This window comes from Aquarana catesbeiana, linkage group LG01, assembly GCF_042186555.1.
Source record: "Aquarana catesbeiana isolate 2022-GZ linkage group LG01, ASM4218655v1, whole genome shotgun sequence".
Classification (NCBI taxonomy): Eukaryota; Metazoa; Chordata; class Amphibia; order Anura; family Ranidae; genus Aquarana; species Aquarana catesbeiana.
The window spans coordinates 260,465,853-260,489,420 of record NC_133324.1 but is presented as its reverse complement, the minus strand read 5'-3'; the positions used below and the strand labels follow the sequence as shown (position 1 = coordinate 260,489,420).

At 43.7% G+C, this 23,568-nt stretch overlaps 1 protein-coding gene across 1 annotated transcript in view; it reads right to left on the bottom strand.

Moving 5' to 3' along the window:
• PIWIL1 (piwi like RNA-mediated gene silencing 1) overlaps positions 1-23,568 on the bottom strand; it is a 766,743-nt gene that overhangs the window by 350,200 nt on the left and 392,975 nt on the right. Inside the window, exon 12 of the mRNA XM_073597707.1 lies at positions 12,545-12,662. Coding sequence (XP_073453808.1) covers positions 12,545-12,662 — 118 coding nt within the window. The remainder of the gene's footprint in view (positions 1-12,544; positions 12,663-23,568) is intronic.

Sequence of the window (23,568 nt, the reverse complement as noted above, 5' to 3'; positions counted from 1 at the left end):
TGGCTCTTGTTCTGGGCGGCTGTCATATGACGGCGGCTGATTCACACGGGGCATGCACGCGATCGCGGCGCGCAGCCCTGCACGGTCGGTGTCGCCGTGTCCCCGGGACACAGCGTGTCACCGACGGGGTGAACAGCGATTGGACATGGCTGTTCACCATATGATCGGCCGCGATTATGTCACGGCCGATCACAAAGGGGTATTCCCAGCTTTAGAGTGTGCATGCGCACGATCGGAGCACGCAGTGCGGTCACATCGGTGGCAGCGTGTTCCCAGGAACGTTGCTCGTCACCGACAAGGGTAAACAGCCAGTGGCTGGTGGCTGTTTACCACGTGATCGGCTGCAATCCATTCACACCGGTTCACTAGATGTAAACAAAGACCGGTTACTAGCTGTTAGCGGCTCTTCTCTCCTCACACACCATTTCCAGTGTGAGGAGAGAAGAGCCAGGAGCAGTGAGTGACTGATCTATGTGTGTATTGTAGTGTACTGCACCAACACAAAGCAAACCCCCCCATTACAGCTGTAACCCAACAGTCACCACATCAGTGCTTATAAAAGTGCACCTGTCACTCATTGCCCAAAAAGTGCACCTGTCACCCATCAGTGCCCACAAAGTGCACCTGTCACCATCAAGAGACTGCCGTCAGCGCCTGTCACCCATCAGTGACCATCGCCAGTGACCGCCATCAGTGACCGCCATCAGTGACCCATCCGTGACCCTCATCTGTCACCTATCAGTCCCATAAAGTGCACCAGTCACCATCAGAGACTGCCATCAGTGACTGTCACCCATCACCTGTCACCCACCAGTGACCATCACACATCACCTGTCACTCACCACTGACCGTCGCACGTCACCTGCTACCCACCAGTGACTGTCACACATCACCTGTCACCCATCAGTGACCGTGACCTGTCACCGATCACCTGTCGCCCATCAGTAACCGTCATTTGTCACCCGTCGCACAGCCCATCAGAAAAAATGTCCAAAAGATTCTATACAAGTGAGGAGGCATTCCAGATCCTCCCAATGACTGATGAGAGCAGCGGGGAGTTCTCAGATTCAAATGCCAATTCCGATTGTGAATCAAATTCAGCATTTGAACCGATCGATAGTAGTGGATCGGCAAACGAATCAGAGGAAGAATGGATCCCTCCTAAAAGAGCACAGCACTCTGGAAACCAGGCAGCCACCAGCAATATACCCCAGGATCAAATTCCCAGGCCAGTACCAGCGCTGCTGTCAGCGATAGACCCCAAAACCAAAGGCCCAGTACCAGAGCTGCCGCCAGCTAAAGGCCACGAGAAATGCCCAGTACCAGCACTTCCGCAGTATCCTGCCCAAATGCCAGCACAGGAACTCCAACTACCAGCATTAGAGTACCACGTCCCCCAAGAGCCAGGGCCGCTACATATCTCCCAGATGGTCTTGCCAAGCCAACATGGCTGCCTTCTGACTCAGGATCAGCAAGAATTCCCCCTTTCACCGCATAGCCAGGTGTGCAGGCCAATACCCAAAATTTTTCTGAAACTGATTGTTTTCATTTATCTTTGCCCAACACTTTGCTGCAACTTATCGTGGACCAGACCAATTTATATGTCCAGCAGCATATTGCCAACAACCCGCCCGTCCATTTGAGTGGAAGGATTTCACTCTGGAGGAGTTCAAAATGTTTATAAGCCTCACCATAAACATGGGGCATACAAAAAAAAATGAAGGACATGCCTATTGGTCCACCCACCCCATTAACCACATGCCCATATATTCTTCTGTAATGTCCAGGTCCTGATACGAGAAGATAATGCGCTTTCTTCATTTCAGTGACAACACCCAGTGCCCTCCCCGCAATCATCCAAATAACGATAAATTATATAAAATTTGCCCACTCATTAATTTCTTTTCCCAACGATTTGCAGAACTCTATGTCTCCGATAAGCATATATGTGTAGATGAGTCCCTGGTACCCTTTTCAGGCCGACTAGGAATAAAACATTACATTCCTAGCAAAAGGGTCAAATACACAGTGACATTTTATAAGCTTTGCAAGAGAGTCACGAGATATCTGTATGCGTTCCGCATATACGAAGGAAGAGATTCCCAGCTCCAGCCCCCTGAGTGCCCGGCCTACATGGGCATAACTGGTAAAATTGTATGGGACCTGGCATATCCACTACTGAAGAAAGGTTACTGCATATACATGGATAACTTCTACACAAGCCTGCACCTTTTCAAACACCTATACCTCGCACAAACCCTGGCCTGTGGAATCTCCAGAAATAATAGGAAGGGCTTCCCACAAGCCATAGTAAATAAGAAATTGCGAAGGGGAGAAAGAGCAACTTTGAGATGCAACCAAGTGCTGGCCTTGAGGTGGAAGGATACCAGGAATGTGTACATGATGTCCACCATCTATGACAACACTACAATTGAAGTTCAGAGAAGACGAGGTCCCATTGTAAAGCCAAAATGTGTACAAGATTACAATCTGTACATTTGGATTTCAACGACCAAATGCTACAGCCCTGTTTAGCAATAAGGAGGTCCCGTTTCTGGTACAAAAAAGTAGCACTCTATTTAATTCATTTGGCCATTTATAATGCCTACATAATTTACACCAAATCCACTGAAAGCCCTGGCCATTTCCTGAAATTCGTAGAAGTTGTCACGTTGCCTCCCCCCCAGAAAACCTTAGCTCTGATGCTGTTAGCCGACTTCATGAACGCCACTTCCCGGACCGCATTCCACCATCTGAAGCAGGCCGAAGACGCCAAAAAAGATGTAAAGTATGCAGCAATAAAGGATTTCGAAGAGATACCAGCTGCCATTGTCCCCAGTGTCCCTCCAAACCCGACCTTTGCATTGGTGAATGCATCAGACTATATCACACATCCCTAATATATTAGCCCATATTCTTAACCATTTCCCCATTTTCATCAACTGTGCTGACCATTTCCCATGATTCCTCAAATAACCATACCACTGTCTTCTACGTGAACTGACCGTGGCCTGTTTTTCGACTATGCCTCTGCCAATCGTTTGGACTGCTTACATGTGAACTGACCCTGGCCTGTTTTACCAACTACGCTTCTGCCTACCTTTTGGACTGATTACATGTGAACTGACCATGGCCTGTTTTACCAACTACGCTTCTCCTTACCACTTGGACTGCTTGTACGTCATCTGACTCTGGCCTGTTTTAGGGACTATGCTTTTGCCTACCGCTTGCACTGATCTGTTGCCCTGCTACTGTAGCACAAAGGGGTCTCAAATATGAGGGGCTCCAGAAATGTTTTTCCGGATGGAGAAAACTATTTTTTTTGTTGTCTCCGGGTTTCGTAATTTCCGGATTAGGGTCTGGAGTCCGGAAGCTTCATAGAGATTTGGGTGGGTCAAAGACCCTGTGCTCCTGTGCACAGGTCTTGCCTGATTGCAGCCCTCAGCCTGCTGCTGACTTACTACCGCCATCCCCCTGCCTGCAGCATAAACTGACCACACCTCTGCCTACTACCTGGACTATGGAAATAATTAGCTGTAGCAAGAGGCAGTATGTTTATGAAGGGCTGGAGAGCGGTACAATAATGAGTGCAGGGAGGTAGCGGTGTACCAGGACCAATATTATGGCTGTGCTGGCTGTCTCTGCCTGGACAATTTCTATTGACAAATGCTTTGGCTGTGCTGACGATATCCTTGTGCTGACTATAGACAATATTCCTGCCTGCTGCCTGGATAATTACTATTGTTGCTAAGCACATCCCTGCCTGCTGCCTGCACCAATTCTCTCCTCTGGGGACACTACTAAAACCACAGGTAATACTTTTTTTTCTTTTTTCTTTGCCCTTTCCTCAATAGAATTTATTTTGGAGTGTAATTTTTGGTATATAAGTGCAATATAAGGATCTTCAAAAATAATAGGTTGTCAGGAAATTAGTGTAATTTATGCTTGTAGAACGCCTGAAGGTGCTACTTCAATGGTGGGCCTCTGTATGTGGCCAGGCTGTGTAAAAGTCTCACACATGTGGTATCGCCATACTCAGGAGTAGCAAAATGTATTTTGGGGTGTCATTTTTGAATGTACATGTTATGTGTTGGAAATATTTATAAATGGACAACTTTGTGAAAAAAAAAATGCGTTTTCATTTTTTTTCCACGTTTTCTGAAAACTTCTGGAAAAAAATGAACCGTTAAAAAAACTCATTATGCCTCATAGATTATACATTGGAGTGTTTGCTTTCCAAAATGGGGTCATTTTGTAGGCGTTTCCATTGTCCTGGTGCTCTAGGGCCTTCAAAATTGAGATAGGTCGTCATGAAATTATATGTGTAATTTTGCTCCTAGAATGCCTGGAGGTGCTACTTGGATGTTAGGCCTCTGTATGTGGCCAGGCTGTGTAAAAGTCTCACACATGTGGTATCGCCATACTCAGGAGGTGTAGCAGAATGTATTTTTGGGTGTAGTTGCAAATATGCGCATGCTGTGTTGAAGAAATAACCTGTCAATACGATAAGTTTGTGTTAAAAAAAAAAAAAAATTCTTCATTTTCCCAAGAATTGCGGGAAAAAATTACAACTTCAAAAAACTCACCATGCCTCTTACTAAATACCTTGGACTGTCTACGTTCCAAAAAGGGGTCATTTGGGGGGTATTTGTACTTTTCTTGATTGTAAGTGTCTCAAGAAATGAGATAGGCCTTCAGTACATCAGGTGTGATCAGATGTGATCAATTTTCACTGATTTGCACCCTAACTTGTAGACTCTATAACTTTCACACAGACTAAATAATATCCAGTACTTTGGGTTATTTTTACCAAAGAGATGTAGCAGTATAAATTTTGGCTTAAATGTATGAAGAAAAATGACTTATTTGCAAAATTTTACAATAGAAACTAAAAAAAAGTTTTGTGTTTTTTTTTTTCAAAATTCTCGCCATTTTTTCTCTTACATCACAAAAAATTAAATTAAATACCACCAAAACAAAGCTCTAATTGTGAGGAAAAAATGATAAAAATTTTGTTTGGATACAGTGTAGCATGACAGAGTAATTGTCATTCAAAGTGTGAGAGCACTGAAAGCTGAAAATTGGTCTGGGCGGGAAGGTGTTTAAGTGCTCTGTATTGAAGTGGTTAAATATGCCCATGCAGGCAATGTGGACTCATTTAGGTTTTGTGGTCTGGCAAGGGTTAAAGAATCTCCCATAGCGGGTGACATCCATCGAAAACACTTGCAAAGAGGTCTGGTGGATTTAACCTCCATAGCAGATTTTCCACAGGCTTGAACAATAGATATGATGTGGATCTTTTCTTAACCGCTTCAGCCCCGGAAGATTTTACCCCATTCCTGACCAGAGCACTTTTTGCGATTTGGCACTGTCGCTTTAACTGACAATTGCGCGGTCGTGCGACTTTGCATCCAAACAAAATTGACCTTTTTTCCCCACAAATAGAGCTTTCTTTTGGTGGTGTTTGATCACCTCTGCGTTTTTTATTTTTTGCACTATAAACAAAAAAAAAGCGACAATTTTGGGAAAAAAAGGCATAGGCCGATATGTATTCTTCTACATATTTTTAGTAAAAAAAAATTGCAATAAGCGTATATTCATTGGTTTGTGCAAAAGTTATAGCGTCTACAAAATAGGGGATAGTTTTATGGCATTTTAATTTTTTTATTAGTAATGGCAGCGATCTGCGATTTTTATCGGGACTGCGACATTATGGCGGATTTGTCGGACACTATTTTGGGACCATTGTCATTTATACAGCGATCAGTTCTATAAAAATGCACTGATTACTGTGTAAATGACACTGGCAGTGAAGGGGTTAACCACTAAGGGGCGATGAAGAGGTTAAGTGCGTCCTAGGGAGTGATTCTAACTGTGGGGGGGGGGGCCTTCAAGTCACATGACAGCGATCACCGCTCCCTATGACAGGGAGCAGTGATCTCTGTCATGACACAAGCCAGAACGGGGAAATATCTTGTTTACATAGGCACATCCCCGTTCTGAGGCTCCGTGACAAGATTGCCGGGAGACAGGCAGACATAGAGTCCGTCGGTCCCACTGTACGCGACAGGCTTGCGCGCGCCTGCTATCCACGGCTCTTAAAGGGGACGTCCATTTGCCTATCACTGCTATTGTGCCGACGTATATCGGTGTGCAGCAGTCAGCAAGTGGTTAAAATAGCAGTCAAGTTTAGCTGTCTTTTACATTTTCTCCAGCTTTCTACAACATTCAATGAAGTAGAAATTTGTTTGGGACCTGTACATGGATTTGTATAGAATTGGAATTTTTACATAAAAAGGGGGCAAAGGATTCCTTTTTTATTTCACACCCATCTATTTATATGTGCAAAATAGGTCCTTGAAGGCATGTTACAATTCACTTTATATGCTATATGCTCATTCATTTTATATGCTAGTGTTTATAATGATATTTGGGAATATAGGTCATTATTTTCCTCTTCTTTGTTCCCTCTTTCTCTCTTCTCTTTTTTGCTCTTTCTTTTTTGGTTTATTTTATCTTTTTCATGTTTCTCATTAGTGGTATATGATCTCTCTTCCTCTCCCCATTCCCATCAGCTTGGCAGTCCGACAGATTCATTAGCATGATTGGATTATTGTTCAAGAGGTGGATGGGGCTGGTCTCTTCTTATTTACTATATATAGCATGTTTGTCATTTTTAGCTTTGTGCTGTGACCAAGGCGGTATGCGGAAACGCGTCAGCCCTTGTATCTTTTTACATGTACCAATAAACATTTACATTTGGATATGGACATGGAGTTGCCGGCTTTTCCAATTTTAACTGTTGCCTAAGTGTTGTCTGGAGGGCACAACAGCCTGAGCACCCTATAATGGACTCTACGTCTATACTCAGGAGACTCCCTTGGTGAGAGCGCTGCATTTCTTTTAATTTATCCAATGGCCAAACAGGTGCAAGGAAAAAAAAAGACATTTCAATGTTTCTGGCTGGGAGGGGCTTTGAATATATTTGATGTGTTCATTGTAGAGCAGTGGTCTCCAAACTGTAACCTGTGGGCCGGATGAGCCCCTTTGCTTGCTTTTATCTGGCCCTTGGGGCACAATTCCTCCTAATGATACTAACATGGGGGTATAATTCTTGCCACTATCATCAACAGTTAAGGACTATTTTGCACACTGATACCAGTGATGGGCACCCTTCCACTCACAGACACCAATAATGGGGCACTATTCCTCAGAGTGATACCAATGATTGGGCACTATTCGTCCCACCGGCACCAACGATGGGGCACTATTCCTCCCACTGAACAGTGCCCCATCGGGCTTTCACACTGGAGTGACAGGAAAGGCTCTTTACAGGCGCTATGAAGGTGCAATTTTTAGCGCTATAGCGCCTGTAAAGCGCCTCAGTGTGAAAGCAGCCTAAAAGCTATGGTACAAATCACTGAAAATTGATCACACCTCATGTACTGACGATCTCATTTCTTGAAACCCAACATGTCAAGACAGTACAAATATTCCCCAAATGACCTGTTTTTGGAAAGTAGACAGAGCAAGGTATTTAGTAGGAGGCATGACAAGTTTTTTGAAGTTGTAATTTTTTCCCAATTCTTTGAAAAATTAAGAAATTCATTTTTTTTCCACAAAAATGTCAAATTAACAAGTTATTTCTTACACACGGAATAGGCATACTTGCAACTACACTTCAAAACCCACTCTGCTACTCGTCCCGAGTATGGCAATACCACATGTGTGATATACTTTTTCACAGCCTTGCCACATATAGAAGCACAATATCCAAGGAGCACCTTAAGGCATTATCCACTTTAAGACCAGACCTTATTCTGACACTTTTTGTTTACAAGTAAAAAGCTGTATTTTTGCTACAAAATGGCCCTCAAACATTATATATTTTTTAGTAGCAGAGGCCCTAGAAAATAAAAAGGTGGGCTTTGCAAATTTTTTTATGTCACGCGGTATTTGCACTGCACTGTTTCTAATGCAATTTTACACACTAACGCACAAATACATTTTAATGAATTTAAATGTACACAAAGACAATACCCACATTTTTGCTTAACCACTAAGCCACCGCCCACCGTCATATGACGACGGGACGAGGCTTCTATTGTTCTGGGAGGACGTCATATGACGTCCTCGCCCTCCCGAGCCACTAGGGGGCGCGCACGCGCGCCCGCTGCGTCGCTCGGGACCCGGTGCGCGTGCCCGGCGGCCGCGATGTCCGCCGGGCACCCGCGATTGCCGGGTAACAGAGCAGGAGCGTGGATCTGTGCATGTAAACACAGATCCACGTCCTGTCAGAGAGGAGAGGAGACTGATGGCGTGTCCCTTGTACATAGGGACAGCGATCGGTCACCTCCCCCAGTCAGTCCCCTCCCCCCACAGTTAGAATCACCTCCTTAGGTCATACATTAACCCCTCGAGCGCCCCCTAGTGTTAACCCCTTCCCTGCCAGTCACATTTACACAGTAATCAATGCAATTTTATAGCATTGATCGCTGTATAAATGTGAATGGTCCCAAAAATGTGTCAAAAGTGTCCGATGTGTCCGCCGCAATATCGCAGTCACAATAAAAATTGCAGATCGCCGCCATTACTAGTAAAAAATAAATATATAATAAAAATGCTATAAATCTATCCCCTATTTTGTAGATGCTATAACTTTTGCGCAAACCAATCAATATACGCTTATCGCAATTTTTTTTTACCAAAAATATGTAGAAGAATACATATCGCCCTAAACTGAGGGAAAAATTTGTTAAAAAAAAAAATTGGATATTTATTATAGCAAAAAGTAAAAAATATTGTGTTTTTTCAAAATTGTCCCTCTTCTTTTGTTTATAGCGCAATAAATAAAAACCGCAGAGGTGATCAAATACCACCAAAAGAAAGCTCTATTTGTGGGGAAAAAATGATAAAAATTTAATTAGGGTGCAGTGTAATATGACCGCGCAATTGTCATTCAAAGTGCGACAGCGTTGAAAACTGAAAAATGGCTTGGGCAGGAAGGGGGTGTAAGTGCCCTGTATTGAGGTGGTTAAATATAAAATATGGTGTTTCGTCAGGTAAATAGATACCAAACATCACACTTCAAAATTATTCATGCTTGTGAAATGATGCCAAACTTCGGTATTTAAAAATCTCCATAGGTGGTGCTTTATAAACCTTTATTGGTTACCAGTTTAGAGTTGCATAGAAGGGCTGGAGCTACAATTATTGCTCTTGCTCTGACATTTGCGGCGATATCTCAGATGGTGCGATCGCTGTTTGTGTATGCGTACGGGACCAAAGTGTGCGTTCGCCTTTGCAGACAAGCTTGGAGGGACAGTGGCGCTTTAAATAATTTTCATAATTTATTGGGGGGACACTGGTACACTGACAGATATTTTGTGCACTTGTACACTATGACAGATATTGATCATCCACCGGTGGACACTGACAGATGTTTATGTGACAACTGAACACAATTGCAGATGTTTATTTGCACTGGTACAGATGTTCATGGGGACACTGGCAGATGTGCACTGCTACAGATGTTTTGTGCATGGATACAGATGTGATGGGACACTGACAGATGTTTTGTGCACTGCTACAGATGTCTATGGGGACAGGGACAGTGGTGCTTGATGTACTGTGTGTGGAGATCTGTGACAACTGTATGTAGAATCATTTCTTACACAGAGCTTTCCTGACATGTGTCCCTGTTTATACTCTGAAGGCTGTGATTGGACACAGCTGTCACGTTATTGGGAGGGCCAATCACAGTGCCCATATCCGGATCCAGTTTTGGCTGCGTCCTGCGATCACAACCATCACAGGATCGTGCAGCCGCAAACGGCAAACTGTTCTGAGGGGCGTTCCTGTACGTCCACTCAGGACGAAGAAAGGCCTGACACCAATGATGGGGAACTATTCCTCCACTGACACCAATAAATGAGTACAATTCCTCCCACGGACACCACTGCTGGGGTACAGTCTGCCCCCCTCAAGTATAAAGAACAGTAAACTGGCCTCTTGTTTAGAAAGTTTGGAGACCCTGTTGTAGAGGGAACAACAAATCATCTATGTGGCTGTCCTGAAAAATTACTGGGGAAGGAAAATTGGGCTTTCTGCCAAGGTAACCCAAATAAAATCCTTTATAAATGATGAAGACAGCTATTTTATATAGGCTTACTTTTGTTAAAAATGCACTTGTATTGGCGCTTCCACGCACACTCCAAAGTATGGGTCTCATTGGAAAAGTATATAGCGGGAAGAAATCTGGCATATGCCCCATGGTTGGCCCGGGAGCACAGGGGATTATCAATCTATGCGTCTCCATTGACGACCCAGCTTTTGAAAGCCTGGGACCGACTCAATACTAGTTTGGACCTGGCGCCCCCCGTGTCACCTCTGGCCCCGCTGGGAGGATACCAATGGTTCCTGCCTGGGGAACAGATAGGATTTTTTGGCTCCTGGGTGGATGACAGTAATGCCTGTTGTGGTAAACTGATGGAAAGTGGTAAATTAGTCTCACTAGAAGCCCTCAGAGCCCGGTCAGGGAGTTTCCCTATGGACTTTTGGCGATATAGGCAACTTCATCACTTTTTTAAACAACACGGAAGCTCTATAAGAGATATTTCCTCCCTTACACCGTTTGAGCGGCTATTCATAGACGAAGAACCAATTCCACATATGATCTCGGGACTGTATCAGTTGCTCAGCTTTGCTACCCCAACAGTGAAACCGCCATACATCAGGATGTGGGAACGAGACTTGGGGGTAGTCTTTACTTCTGCCCAGCTATCTGCCCTCTATCAACTCACTCGGTCTAGTTCCATTGATTCTAAGACGCAAGAAATGAATTACAAAATAATGATGCGCTGGTACCGGGTACCGACAGAGTTAGCGAAAATATATCCAGCAACATCGGAACTATGTTGGAGAGGTTGCGGCCACAAAGGCACTCTCCTCCATATTTGGTGGGATTGTCCTGCAATTAAATCACAAATTAAAGATATCATGGGCATTGAAATTCATCTCTCTCCGGAACGTTTCCTGCTACACATTCCTCCCATGCCAATACGCCAGTATAAAAAAAGTATACTGCCCCACTTGCTTAACGCGGCAAAGCGGCTTCTCCCTATATACTGGAAGCGGTCGCAAGTCCCATCTAGAGAGGAATGGTATCGCAAGGTGGGAGATATCCGTGAGGCAGAGGACTGGATTGCCACATGTAAAGGAGTTAGAGACCGCTTCACGGCGATGTGGCAACCCTGGACAATATATACCTCAGACTTAAGTCACATTCCTTCTAGCCTAGACATAGCCCTTCTTGAGCTAGCTGACCCATCCTTGAAAGGACGCCTTATTGACCCACAGAGGGGAGCAGAGAACCAAGACCCGAGATAAACTAAGGTGACAAACACTTAAGGGACATGTGTTCCCTTCTACTGTTATAATTTTTAGTAGGTATGGTGCTGTCGGGAGGGCCTCGACGGGGGGCGGAGCTGGACACGGGTTCCCAGGTATGTTCCAGACTATTTCTTCTTCTCTTTTTCTTTTCTCCTCTTTCCTAAATACTCTATTGAGCTTTAACTAGTTATGGTTGCTCGTTTAAAAACAAAATAATATGTATGTTGCCAGGTGACGAATAAGAAATGACTAAGCAAAGGAACCGGATGGTCCTTGGAGATTTATGGCCTTGAGACACCCCGTACAGGGGGTGTTCTAGTGTCATTATGCTGATATGGCTTTGTCGGGTGATTTTGGGGGGGGCTGAGAGGTGGGGAGCGCGGAGAGAGGTTAGTTGGAGGCGTATGTTGCCCCCCTCTCTCCGGGGGACCCCGCTCAGACCACCTTAAAAACTGTTTGCACAACTGAACTTAGCCTAAACCCTGGGAAAGACCTGTCCAGCTTTTATAGCCCCGGGACTAAGACAAGCATGCTTTTAAATTAATTTTTTTTTTTTTTTTCTCTTTTCTGTTTTTGTCACCTTGCACACTGTTGGTGTATTTTTCTCCCTTTTTCTTGTTATCAATGCTAGCTACACCAGTTAAAAAGTGACTGTCTAGTATTCAGTATACATGACTGATAGCATCGATGTTCTTGTTTTTCTTCCTATGTTACTCTTCCTTTTTGTTAAATACCAAGGAAAAATGACTGGTATATCACCTAAAAGCCGTTCATCCAGATGGATGTGATTCTATACTCACAGTTTTATAATCTTGCAATGTGATATCCTGTCTTTTATAAAGATTTATAAAAAAAAAAAAATGCACTTGTATTTTTGTTAAAAAAGCAATTGTTAAAGAACTCCAGTAGGATTGCTTTATACACTTACTTTAGGCCATCTTGGTAGAAAATAATTGTGCAGATGCCATTTCCGTGTGGCCAAATTCATTAATTACTGTTACATAGCGCACCCTTCGAGTGTATGAAATAAAGAGCTGTGGGTGTAGTACTTTACATCAATGCTTTCCATTATTTTATTAAATATGAAGGTTTCAGCAAAAAACAGGAAAAATATTTGAATATTGGCAAAATAAAATCAAAGGGAAAAGCTTACTTGTGAATGTAATTTAAGAATCTTGAAACTCGATTTTTCCTTTTCTCTGGGGCTAGCCGAGTGTGCGTTGCTAAGTCTTTCATCACATTAAAATCACTTCTCATTTTATCAGTCAAACCTTTTAAATAAGAAGAAACATATTACACAACATACTTAACCACTTGCCACCCGGGCCATTTCTGACACTTCGCTCCTACATGTAAAAATCTACCTTTATTTGCTAGTAAATTACAGAGAACCCACAAACATATATATATATATATATATATATATATATATATATATATATATATATATATATATATATATTTTTTTTTTTTTTAACATAGACCCACATATATTTATTTTTTTTTAACACAGACCCTATAGAATAAAATACAGTGTTGCAATTTTTATTATGTCACACAATATTTGCGCAGCGGTTCTTCAAACGCAGGTTTTTTTTTGGGGGGGGGGGGCGCTTTTATGAATTTGTTTGCATAATGTGAAAGATAACGTTACGCAGAGTAAATAGATACCTAACATGTCACGCTTTAAAATTGCGTCTGCCTGTGGAATGGCGGCAAACTACGGTGCCTAAAATTTCCATAGTGGACACATTAAGCCCTTGCCAACCTGCTCACGGCGATATACGTCGGCAAAATGGCACGAGTGCGCAAAACAAAGTATGGGTACGTTGTCCCCTTTAGGAGCCGACTAAGGTGGGGGACCCGGATTTGTGTGTGTGTGTGTGTGTGTGTGTAAACACACAAATCCCTGTTCTGTCAGGTGAGAGGAGACAGATTGTTCCTAGTAAGTAGGAACAGTGATATGTCTCCTCCCCCAGTCAGTCCCATCCCCATACAGTAAGAAACACTAACTATGGAACACATTTAACCCCTTGATCGTCCCCTAGTATTAACTCCTTCCCTACCAGTGACATTTACACACAGTAATCAGTGCATTTTTATAACACTGATTGCTGTATAAATGTCAATGGTCCCAAAAATGTGTCAAAAGTGTCTTATCTGTCTGCCGTAATGTCGCAGTACTGCTAAAAATCGCAGATCACCGCCATAACTAGTTAAAAATAAATAAATAAATAAAATTCAAAAATACCATAAACCTTTTCCCATGGTTTGTAGATGCTATAACTTTTGCGCAAACTAATCAATATACGCTTATTGAGATTTTTTTTTTTTTTTACCAAAAATATGTAGAAGAATATATATGGGCCTAAACTGATGAAGAAATGTTTTTTAAAAACATTTTTGGTGATATTTGTTATAGCAAAAAGTAAAAAATAGTTTGTTTTTTTCTAAATTGTTGCTCTTTTTTATGTTTATAGCGCAAAAAATAAAAACCGCAGAAGGTGATTAAATACCAACAAAAGAAAGCTCTATTTGTGGGAAAAAAAGGAAGCAAATTGTGTTTGGGTGCAGCATTGCATGATCGCGCAATTACCAGTTAAAGCGACACAGTGTCAAATTGTAAAAAGTGCTCTGGTCAGGAAGGGGGTAAAATCTTCTGCGGCTGAAGTGGTTAAATGCTTTTACAGGGTTTTCCTTTTTTTTTTTTTTGGTACTAACTTTATTGCTATCACAAGGGATGAACAACATCCTTTGTAGCATGGGCCTTGACAGGTCCTCTTTATGGATAAATTTGGGGTCTATTAGACCCCAAATCTCTCCCCTGGCCTCCCATGTAACCGATCAGACACAGATAGTATAGTCGGCTATCTTACCTGGCCGTTGCTGGCAAGGTGAACAAAAGGGCAGAACAGGAAATGTCTAACTGCTCGTCGCTCCTGGCTTACAGAGAGAGGTGCACAACGTCAGTTCCTCTCTCTGTACAGGGCATCCATCGCCGCATCGCTCCCGGGGAAGCCCGGAAGAGGCGGCAGCGGGAGGAGGGTGGGAACCCTTTCCACCACCAACACAAGTGTTCGAGTTGCTAATTAGCCAATCTGACCATTCTGACTTGAAGAGAATCGCCGGTTGAAAAGATCAATACAGGGATTCTAGGTCCAAGATATGACAAACACACCCACTCACTGGGTTTTGCTACTGTGGTTTGAATAAAATCCTTTTGAACTATCCACCAGAGGGACCTGAACGACCACTTCCTTGGACAAGAGCTGGTCCTAGACAGTGTGCAAATCTAACTGTCCTTGAAAAGATTTAGGTTAGTTTGAGAGGAAAAGGTTGAGGGGTACAGTTTTTAGCTCTATTTTGTACCCCTTTGAATCCACTGAATGAATTCATACAGTGCCTTGAAAAAGTATTCATACCCCTTGACATTTTCCAGAGTTTGTCATGTTACAATCAAAAATGTAAATGTATTTTATTGGGATTTTATGTGATAGAACAACACAAAGTGGCAAACAATAGTGAAGTAGAAGGAAAATGAAAAAAAAGATTTTTCATTTTTACAAATAAATATCTGAAAAGTGTGGCGTTAATTTGTATTCAGCCCCCTTTACTCTGATACCCCTACCTAAAATCTAGTGGAACCAATTGGCTTCAGAAGTCACCTAATTAGTAAATAGAATCCACCCGTGTGTAATTTAATTTCAGTATAAATACAGCTGCTCTATGAAGCCATCAGAGATTTGTTAGAGAACCTTAGTGAACAAACAGCATCATGAAGACCAAGAAACACACCAGGCAGGTCAGGGATAAAGATGCGGAGCAGTTTAAAGGGGTTGTAAAGGTATACATTTTTTCACCTTAATGCATTCTATGCATTGAGGTGAAAAAACTTTTGAAAATACCGCCGCCCCCAGCACCCCCGTTTTACTTACCTGACACCTCGAAACTCGGCCGCTCGCTCCCGACCTCCATTCAGCCGATCAGCCTGGTCGCTGATTGGCTATAGTGGATGGATTGAAAGCAACACAGCCATTGGCTCGCGCTGCTGTCAATCACAGCCAATGACGCAGCGCGCCGGGGGCGGGGCCGAGTGATACAGCGAGCGGCTATAGCCGCCGGCTGTATCACGGGAGCGCGCCCGCAATAACTAACCACCATGCGAGAGAGCTCGCATTAAGGTGGTTAGTTATTGCGGGGAGGAGCTGAGACAGCCGCCGAGGGACCCCAGAAGAGCAGGTTCGGGGCCACTCTGTGCAGAACGAGCTGCACAGTGAAGGTAAGTATAACATGTTTGTTATTTAAAAAAAAAAAAAATTTACCTTTACAACCCCTTTAAAGCATGGTTGGGTTATAAATAAATATCCCAAGCTTTTAACATCTCACAGAGCACTGTTCAATCCATCATCTGAAAATGGAAAGAGTATGGCACAACTGCGACCCTACAAAGACATGGCCATCCACGAAAAATGACAGACCAGGCAAGGAGAGCATTAATCAGAGAAGCAGCCAAGAGGCCCATGGTAACTCTGGAGGAACTGCAGGGATCCACAGCTCAGGGAGGAGAATCTGTTCACAGAACAATTATTAGTCATGCACTCCACAAAGCTGGTCTTTATGGAAGAGTGGCAAAAAAAGGCCATTGTTGAAAGAAAGCCATCAGAAGTCATGTTTGCAGTTTGCAAGGAGCCATGTGGGGGACACAGCAATCTTGTGGAAGAAAGTGCTCTGGTCAGGTAAGACCAAAATTGAACTTTTTGGCCTAAAAGCAAATCGGTATGTCCCTGAACACATCATCCCCACCGTCAAACATGGTGGTGGTGGCAGCATCATGTTGTGGGGATGCTTTTCTTCAGCTGGGACAGGGAAGCTGGTCAGAGTAGATGGGAAGATGGATGGAGCCAAATACAGGGCAATCTTAGAAGAAAACCTAATTAGAACCTGCAAAAGATTTGAAACTTGAATGGAGGTTCACATTCCAGCAGAACAATGACCCTAAAGATACAGCCAGAGCTACAATGGAATAGTTTAGATCAGGCATCACTAAATGACAGACCGAGGGCCAAGTCCAGACCGGGTCAATGTTCCGTCCGGCCCCACTGCGGTCACGCCCTTTAGGATGTGCTTTTTTCCCCTCAGCCACCCCTGCCCGATAACTTTGTTGTCTTTACAGAGCTGACATCGGAAGAGCAGCACAGAGTGCGGGGGCTGGCTCAGTTAACTGATTGGTTACTAGAATGCAGGGCGGTTATAGCAACCAATCAATTACCTGGGTCAGGTCCCCCCTTCCATCCATCCCTTTGCTGCACTTTCGATGTCAACTGCTGTGCTTCCTTACTGTGCTCCTACTGTGCTGTGTCTGCAATGTCAGCTGCTGTGCCCTGTGTAAGGCAGGACAGGGAAGAGGGCACTGTTATTGTTATGAAGGACAGAGGAGGATGTAAAGGGGAAAGGATTAGAAACTGTAATATGAAGGAGGGGTGATATAAAAGGTATGTGAAGGAAGTGATATGAAGGGGGGTGAGGTCCTACAAAGGGTGTGAAGACAGAAATGTGAATGGGCGCTGGGGACTGCAGTGTGAACTGGGTGCTATAAAATGGGTGAGGACAGTTATGTGAAGGGGGTGCTATAAAGGGGTGAGGACAGAAATGTGAAGGGGGTGCTATAAAAGGTGGAGAGCATAGGAATGTGAAGGGGGTGCTATAAAGGGGGTGAGGACAGAAATGCGAAGAGGGTGCTTATGAAGGGGGTGAGGACAGGAATTTGAAGGGGGGTTCTATAAAGGGGGCGAGGACAGGAATGTGAAGGGGGGTGCTATAAAGGGGGGTGAGGACAGGAATGTGAAGGTGGTGCTACAATGGGGGTGAAGACAGGAATGTGAAGGGGGTGCTATAAAGGGGGTGAGGTCAGGAATGTGAAGGGGGGCTGGGGACTGCAATGTGAAGGAGGGGTACCATAAAGGGAGCAAGGTCAGAAATGTGAAGGGGAGAAATATGAAGGGGGCTGAGAACTGCTATTTGAAGTAGGAGGTGATATAAAGGGGGGCCACAGACAAGAATGTGAAAGGGGCTAAGGACTAATGTGAAGGAGGGGGGGGGGGGGGGGGTGATTTGCAAGGGGACTGAAAACACTGATGTAATAAAAAGGATTGTGATGTGAAGGATCAGAGGCTAGGTTCACATTATTGCGTACTCTATGTAGGCAGCCCATTTTTTTCAGTAGGCTGCCTTCTAAGCAGAAACGCAGAAAAATAAGTCCCGACACCTTTTTCATTTTGCGTACCAAGCTGCATGGTACTGTGGCGCTCGCAAAAACATGCCTTGTTTGCCATTGTGAAGAGGTGCCATTGAGAGTCAAACATGATTCGGACCTTGGCTGGAAGAAAATTGTACTGACTGGACATTCATGAATTTTAATTCAATAGTCCTGGTTTAGATCAAAGCATTTTCATGTGTTAGAATGGCCCAAAGTCCATACCTAAATCCAATTGAGAATCTTGAGAAGCACCCAGAACTTCCCGCACCATTATTCAGCCCATCAACTATACTATTCCAGTAGCAGAGGCAGCCGGTTGACCCCTCCCGCCCGGCAAATTCACCATCCTTACTTTAGCAACTTTGTCTTCCCCACCATGTGCAATTTCAAGTACACAGCGGACGCCCTCCACAGGCTAAGAAACACCGCCTCAATTTTACCAACCGCCACTCAAAATAGACTAAAAAAAGAAAAATTACTAATCACCAACCCACAGCCAACCATCAAATACAGGGAGCCACCAATCCAACCACAACAACCAGCCTGCGCCCTGTTCAACACCAGGTCGGCAGTCAAGCACAGACTGGAAATCCATGACTTCATCATCGAAAACAACATAGATTGCCTCTTCATCACAGAAAGCTGCAACACCATCTTAACCGAATTGGTGCCTGAGAACTACAGAGCACAAACTGAGCACAGAATAGGAAAAAAAGGAGGAAGCCTAGCAGTGATCTTCAAATCGCACCTCGTGTTCACCAAACCAACTTTACAGAACTCAGTGCCATTTATGGAGACACTCTCCCTGCGTCTTCAAACAACACCCCAAGACACCATTCACATACTATTATGCTACAGACCACCAGGACCAAAGACCAATCTCCTTACACCACTCACTGAATTCATTTCAATGCACACCCTGAAAACCAAAAACTTTCTGGTTCTTGGGGACTTCAACCTCTGGGCAAACTCTACCCAAGACACTATCGCGACCGCCTGCACCAACCAACTGGAAGAACTAGGTCTGCAACAGCTGATAAATGACCCCACGCACAGTTCAGGACACACTCTAGACCTCATCTTCAAACAGAATATGGACATCTACATATCTGACAACACACCACTACCATGGACGGACCACCATGCTATCAAATTTACACACCATTCAAAATCACACTATCAAACAAAATACCATTACTAAACTTAAACCTTTCAACGGAACAAACACTCAACTCCCTAAACAAGGCATTACTACAAACAGCAGACGCAGTGGTGCCAAAACGCAGAACACTAATCCGCAAAAAAAAAACTCAAGATGGTTTAATGGCACTCTCACCCTACTCAAGCAAGAACGCAGAAGAACTGAAAGAGCATGGAGAAGAAATCCTACCAAGGAAAACCATACAAACTACAAAATACTCACTGTGAAATACCACAAAGCAATCTTCCAAGCCAAAAAAGAACATTTCTCGAACACCATCTCAACTGCCTTAAACCGGCCGTGGGAACTCTTCAAAATAGTCGCCCAGTCAATGAACCCAACTTGTTTAGAGCCCCCAGCAAATGATACTCAAGAATTTTGCAATGAGTTATCAAATTTCTTCATCGACAAAATCGACAACATTCGGAAATCAATTCAACAAAAAAAACCAACCAACCTCACTCAACCAAAGCAAAAAGAGGTTATCGACACGAACATCGCACAACCACCGGATTTCTCTTTGACCCCAATCACCATAGACACGACTAAAAACATTACCAGAAGCCTTCGAAACAGCTCATCAGGAAACGACATCATTCCCACAAAACTTCTGAAAGAATGTTCCGACATCTTGGCCCCTACCATAACACACCTCATAAATCAATAGTTTAAAGAAAGGAATGTGCCAACCACCCTCAAGCAAGGCATCGTCAAACCCCTGCTAAAGAAACCCAATCTCGACCCTAAAGACCCTAACCACCGCAGACCGATAACAAGCCTAAACACCATCTCCAAGATAATGGAGAAAGCAGTAGTACAACAGGTACAATACCACCTGGACATCCACCAACTCCTGGACCCTCTACAATCGGGCTTCCGCCCAGGCCATAGCACACAAACAGCTCTGCTCAAAATATGGGACGATGCCCTTGAAGCAGCAGACGACAGAGAATCATGTCTCCTGGTACTGTTAGACCTCAGTGCAGCATTTGATACAGTGGATCACAATACTCTACGTACCCGCCTCGCAGAAGTAGCAGGAGCCACAGATTCTGGTCTAAAATGGTTTGCATCCTTCTTAGAGAATCCCTCTCAGAAAGTGAAACTAGGAGCATTCACCTCTGAAACCCGCGCAATCTCCTGTGGAGTCCCTCAGGGTTCACCCTTGTCACCAGTACTATTCAACATCTACATCCGCCCACTCCTCAAAATTATCAAAAAATCGGATCTCCGTTTCCACTCATACGCTGATGATAACCAAATCTACCTTCGCATCACGGGACAAAAAGACCACCTTCAGCAGTTAGAGAAATGCCTCACTTTGATAGATGACTGGATGACCATCAGCTACCTCAAACTCAACGGTTCAAAAACAGAACTTCTCCTACACGCTAACCAAAATCCCAAAACCAAGACCCCGTGGACACCTCCCACCATCATCGGACAGACCATCTCTCCAAGCACCAAAGCCAAGAGTCTTGGAGCTATCTTTGACTTAGAAATGACAATGGATGCACAAATAGGATCAGTAGTTAGCGGATCCCACCATCTCCTCCGCCTGCTACGTAGACTCATCCCCTTCATCCCAGAAGAGGACAAAGCAGCAGTAGTTGGAACAATCATCAATTCACGACTTGACTACGCAAACTTGCTCTACATAGGGCTACCCCAATTTCAGCTACAGGCCATTCAAAACACGGCGGCAAGACTGCTAATAGGAAAAAAACCCTGGGAGTCCATCTCCCCATCCCTGAGGAGCCTACATTGGCTAAACATAAAGAATCGGATCACATTCAAGACCCTTTGCCTCACTCACAAATGCATACAAGGAAACGCCCCTCAGTACCTCCGAGATAAAATAAAACACTACTCACCCAATCGCAACCTTCGATCATCTAGCCAAAACCTCCTCCTCATTCCCAAATTCCGCTACAAAGCAAAGGGAGAATGAAGGTTCGCAGTCCAAGGACCTCGGCTATGGAACGCTCTTCCGACTAACATCCGCATGGAAGAAAACCATCTGGCCTTCAGGAAAAAAATCAAGACCTACCTCTTCTAAGAAGCTGACAACACAACACATTCAGCGCCTTGAGGCGATTCAGTTCACATTTGCAGCGCTTTACAAATTATTCATTCATTCATCTGTGGCAAGACTTGAAAAGTGCTCTGAGAATAACATACAGAAGAGATATACTGTATATACTAATAGAGGAGATATACTGTATATACTATTAGAGGTTGAATCTGCTAAATATCATCAGACTCAGAGATCTTTTTTTTTAAAAGAGAAAAAAAAAGTTAGACTGTTTTGCAGATTTTCAAACAGAACTGTAAAATATATGCTGGCCATACAAAAACAATGTCTTCCTTCAAAAAAAAAATGTCATTTTAAGAACGATCGTTCGATTTTCGAATCGTTAGTGGGGTCAAATTGACGTTTGTTTTCAACCACAGTGACAGGAAAATTTAGAAATAATAGAAAACTGCTTGGTCAAAGGAATTTTTAGACAGTGTATGTGGTTTTCGTTCAGAAATTAAATTAATTTTAAAACAGAAAAGTTATAAGCAAGTGAATATTTTAAACATTTTTTCATTCAGTGAATGTACAAAGATTTTTCATATGAATATTCTCATCTAAAAATTGATCCATGTGGCCAGCACAAGGATCGGTACACACCTATGCAGTTTGCTTTTGATCTGTTGCTACACTACTTTTTGCTGTGCGTTAGGTATAGTATAGAGTGCCCCTATAGCAAGGTAAAGACATCTTCTGCCTTTAGAACCACTCACTTCCTGCCCAGGACTACATATCCTATGAGGCATTGCTCCTCACACATTCACAAGTTCTCAGGCACTTACTGACATGTATGGATGATGTACTGACCTGTATGTGTGCTGCACTGTATTTCCTGATATGTAAACAAATAATGCATTGGCCGATTAATCGATTATGAAAATAGTAATTGATTAATTTCATAATAGATTAGTTAAATTGGAAAAATTCTCTGAGCCACAATGATCTTATGCCTTGCTTGTGCTACCTCCAGCTGCATGCGCTAATCACGCTTCATATAACGTGCATAGGATAAATTTACAAGTTATGCGCTGCGCTTGGGTGACCCCAAAAACAAAATTAATAATAACCAACTCTGTGCTTACTAGTGCAATAATATTAAATACAAATAATATGAATGTTGAATAAATAAACAAGGTGTGAAAAAACAAGTGCTTGTTACACCATAAATGAGTGCTTATTAGTGCTTGTTACACCATACATAGTGTCTTAATCAACATAAAAAGTGCTTAGTGCTCAATATACAGTAACCTGCTTTTCTTGAAAAAATGAAAAAATGAAAAAATAATAAATAATGAAAAAAGTTCTCTTTGGCACTCTAAATAGTGCGTGCAAATAATGTTCAACAGTGATAATAAAACAATGCGTGCAGGTGGTGTTCCGCTGTGACAACAATCCAACATCATGCCGAAGATATCATGAGTGCTGCAAAACATGCTCCTGTGCTCCTTCGTGATCCCCTTAAGCTAATGTGCTCACCTCAGAGCGTGTGACTCAGCTTCTACCCTGAGTCCAAATATGCTTTGGAGCCACCCCTGGGCTCAGTCTGTGTCTGCTGCACTCCTCCAGCTGGAAACAATGTGGCTCCATACATAGAATGAAAAGGAAACTATATAATGTAATATAGTCAAAATACTTTTATTAAAAGAAAACGCTCCCCACACCGGGGTACTCACATGGCACTGTTGCGTCAGTGCACCATACTATAACTGCTTTCTATGCAAAATCAGTGGAAGTTTGGTGCGGTATGCTGTGCTGAGACAGCGCTGGTGTAAAGTCCGTGTCAGTCTCTCCGTCCTGGCCCCTCCCCTACGCGTTTTCGACACAGGGATCACGTGTCATCATCAGGACGAGGCAGCTCTTGTTCTGGGCGGACGTCATATGACGTGATCACCCTCTCGAGCCACTAGGGGGGGCACGCCGCCGACTAATGTCCGCTGGGCACCCGCGATTGCCAGGTAATAGAGCAGGACCGTGGATCTGTGTGTGTAAACACACAGATCTACGTCCTGTCAGGAGAGGAGACCGATGGTGTGTCCTTTCTACATAGGGACATCGATTGGTCACCTCCCCCAGTCAGTCCCCTCCCCCACAGTTAGAATCACCTCCCTAGGACACATATTTAACCCCTTGATCACCCCCTGCCAGTTACATTTACACAGTAATCAATGCATTTTTATAACACGGATCGCTGTATAAATGTGGATGGTCCCAAAAATGTGTCAAAAGTGTCCGATATGTCCGGCACAATATCGCAGTCACAATAAAAATCACAGATCGGGGGCGTGGCTTGGACATGGCGGAGTAAGGACGTGTTGTGCCTGAGCTCCCGATTCCCAACCAGTCTAACCCCGCTGATATGCCATTTTTCAACAAAATCCCTGCCGGCCATGCGATATCGTAAGAGACAGCAGGGTAGAGGATCATCCACAGCGGCTCAGGCGGATCAGATTGACCGGTATTTCAGAGACTTACCCCGCTCCGCTCTGACAGTGAACGGCAGAGGAACACGTGGCGACAGTGGGCCCTCATCAACCCTCTATCCCCTCATGGAGGCTTCATAAAGCCCAATGCAGAACTCCCTAACAGGTATCCAACTTCTGTTAGACTCTCAGTCCGGCACCTCGGGCAGCCAGGGGATGTCTA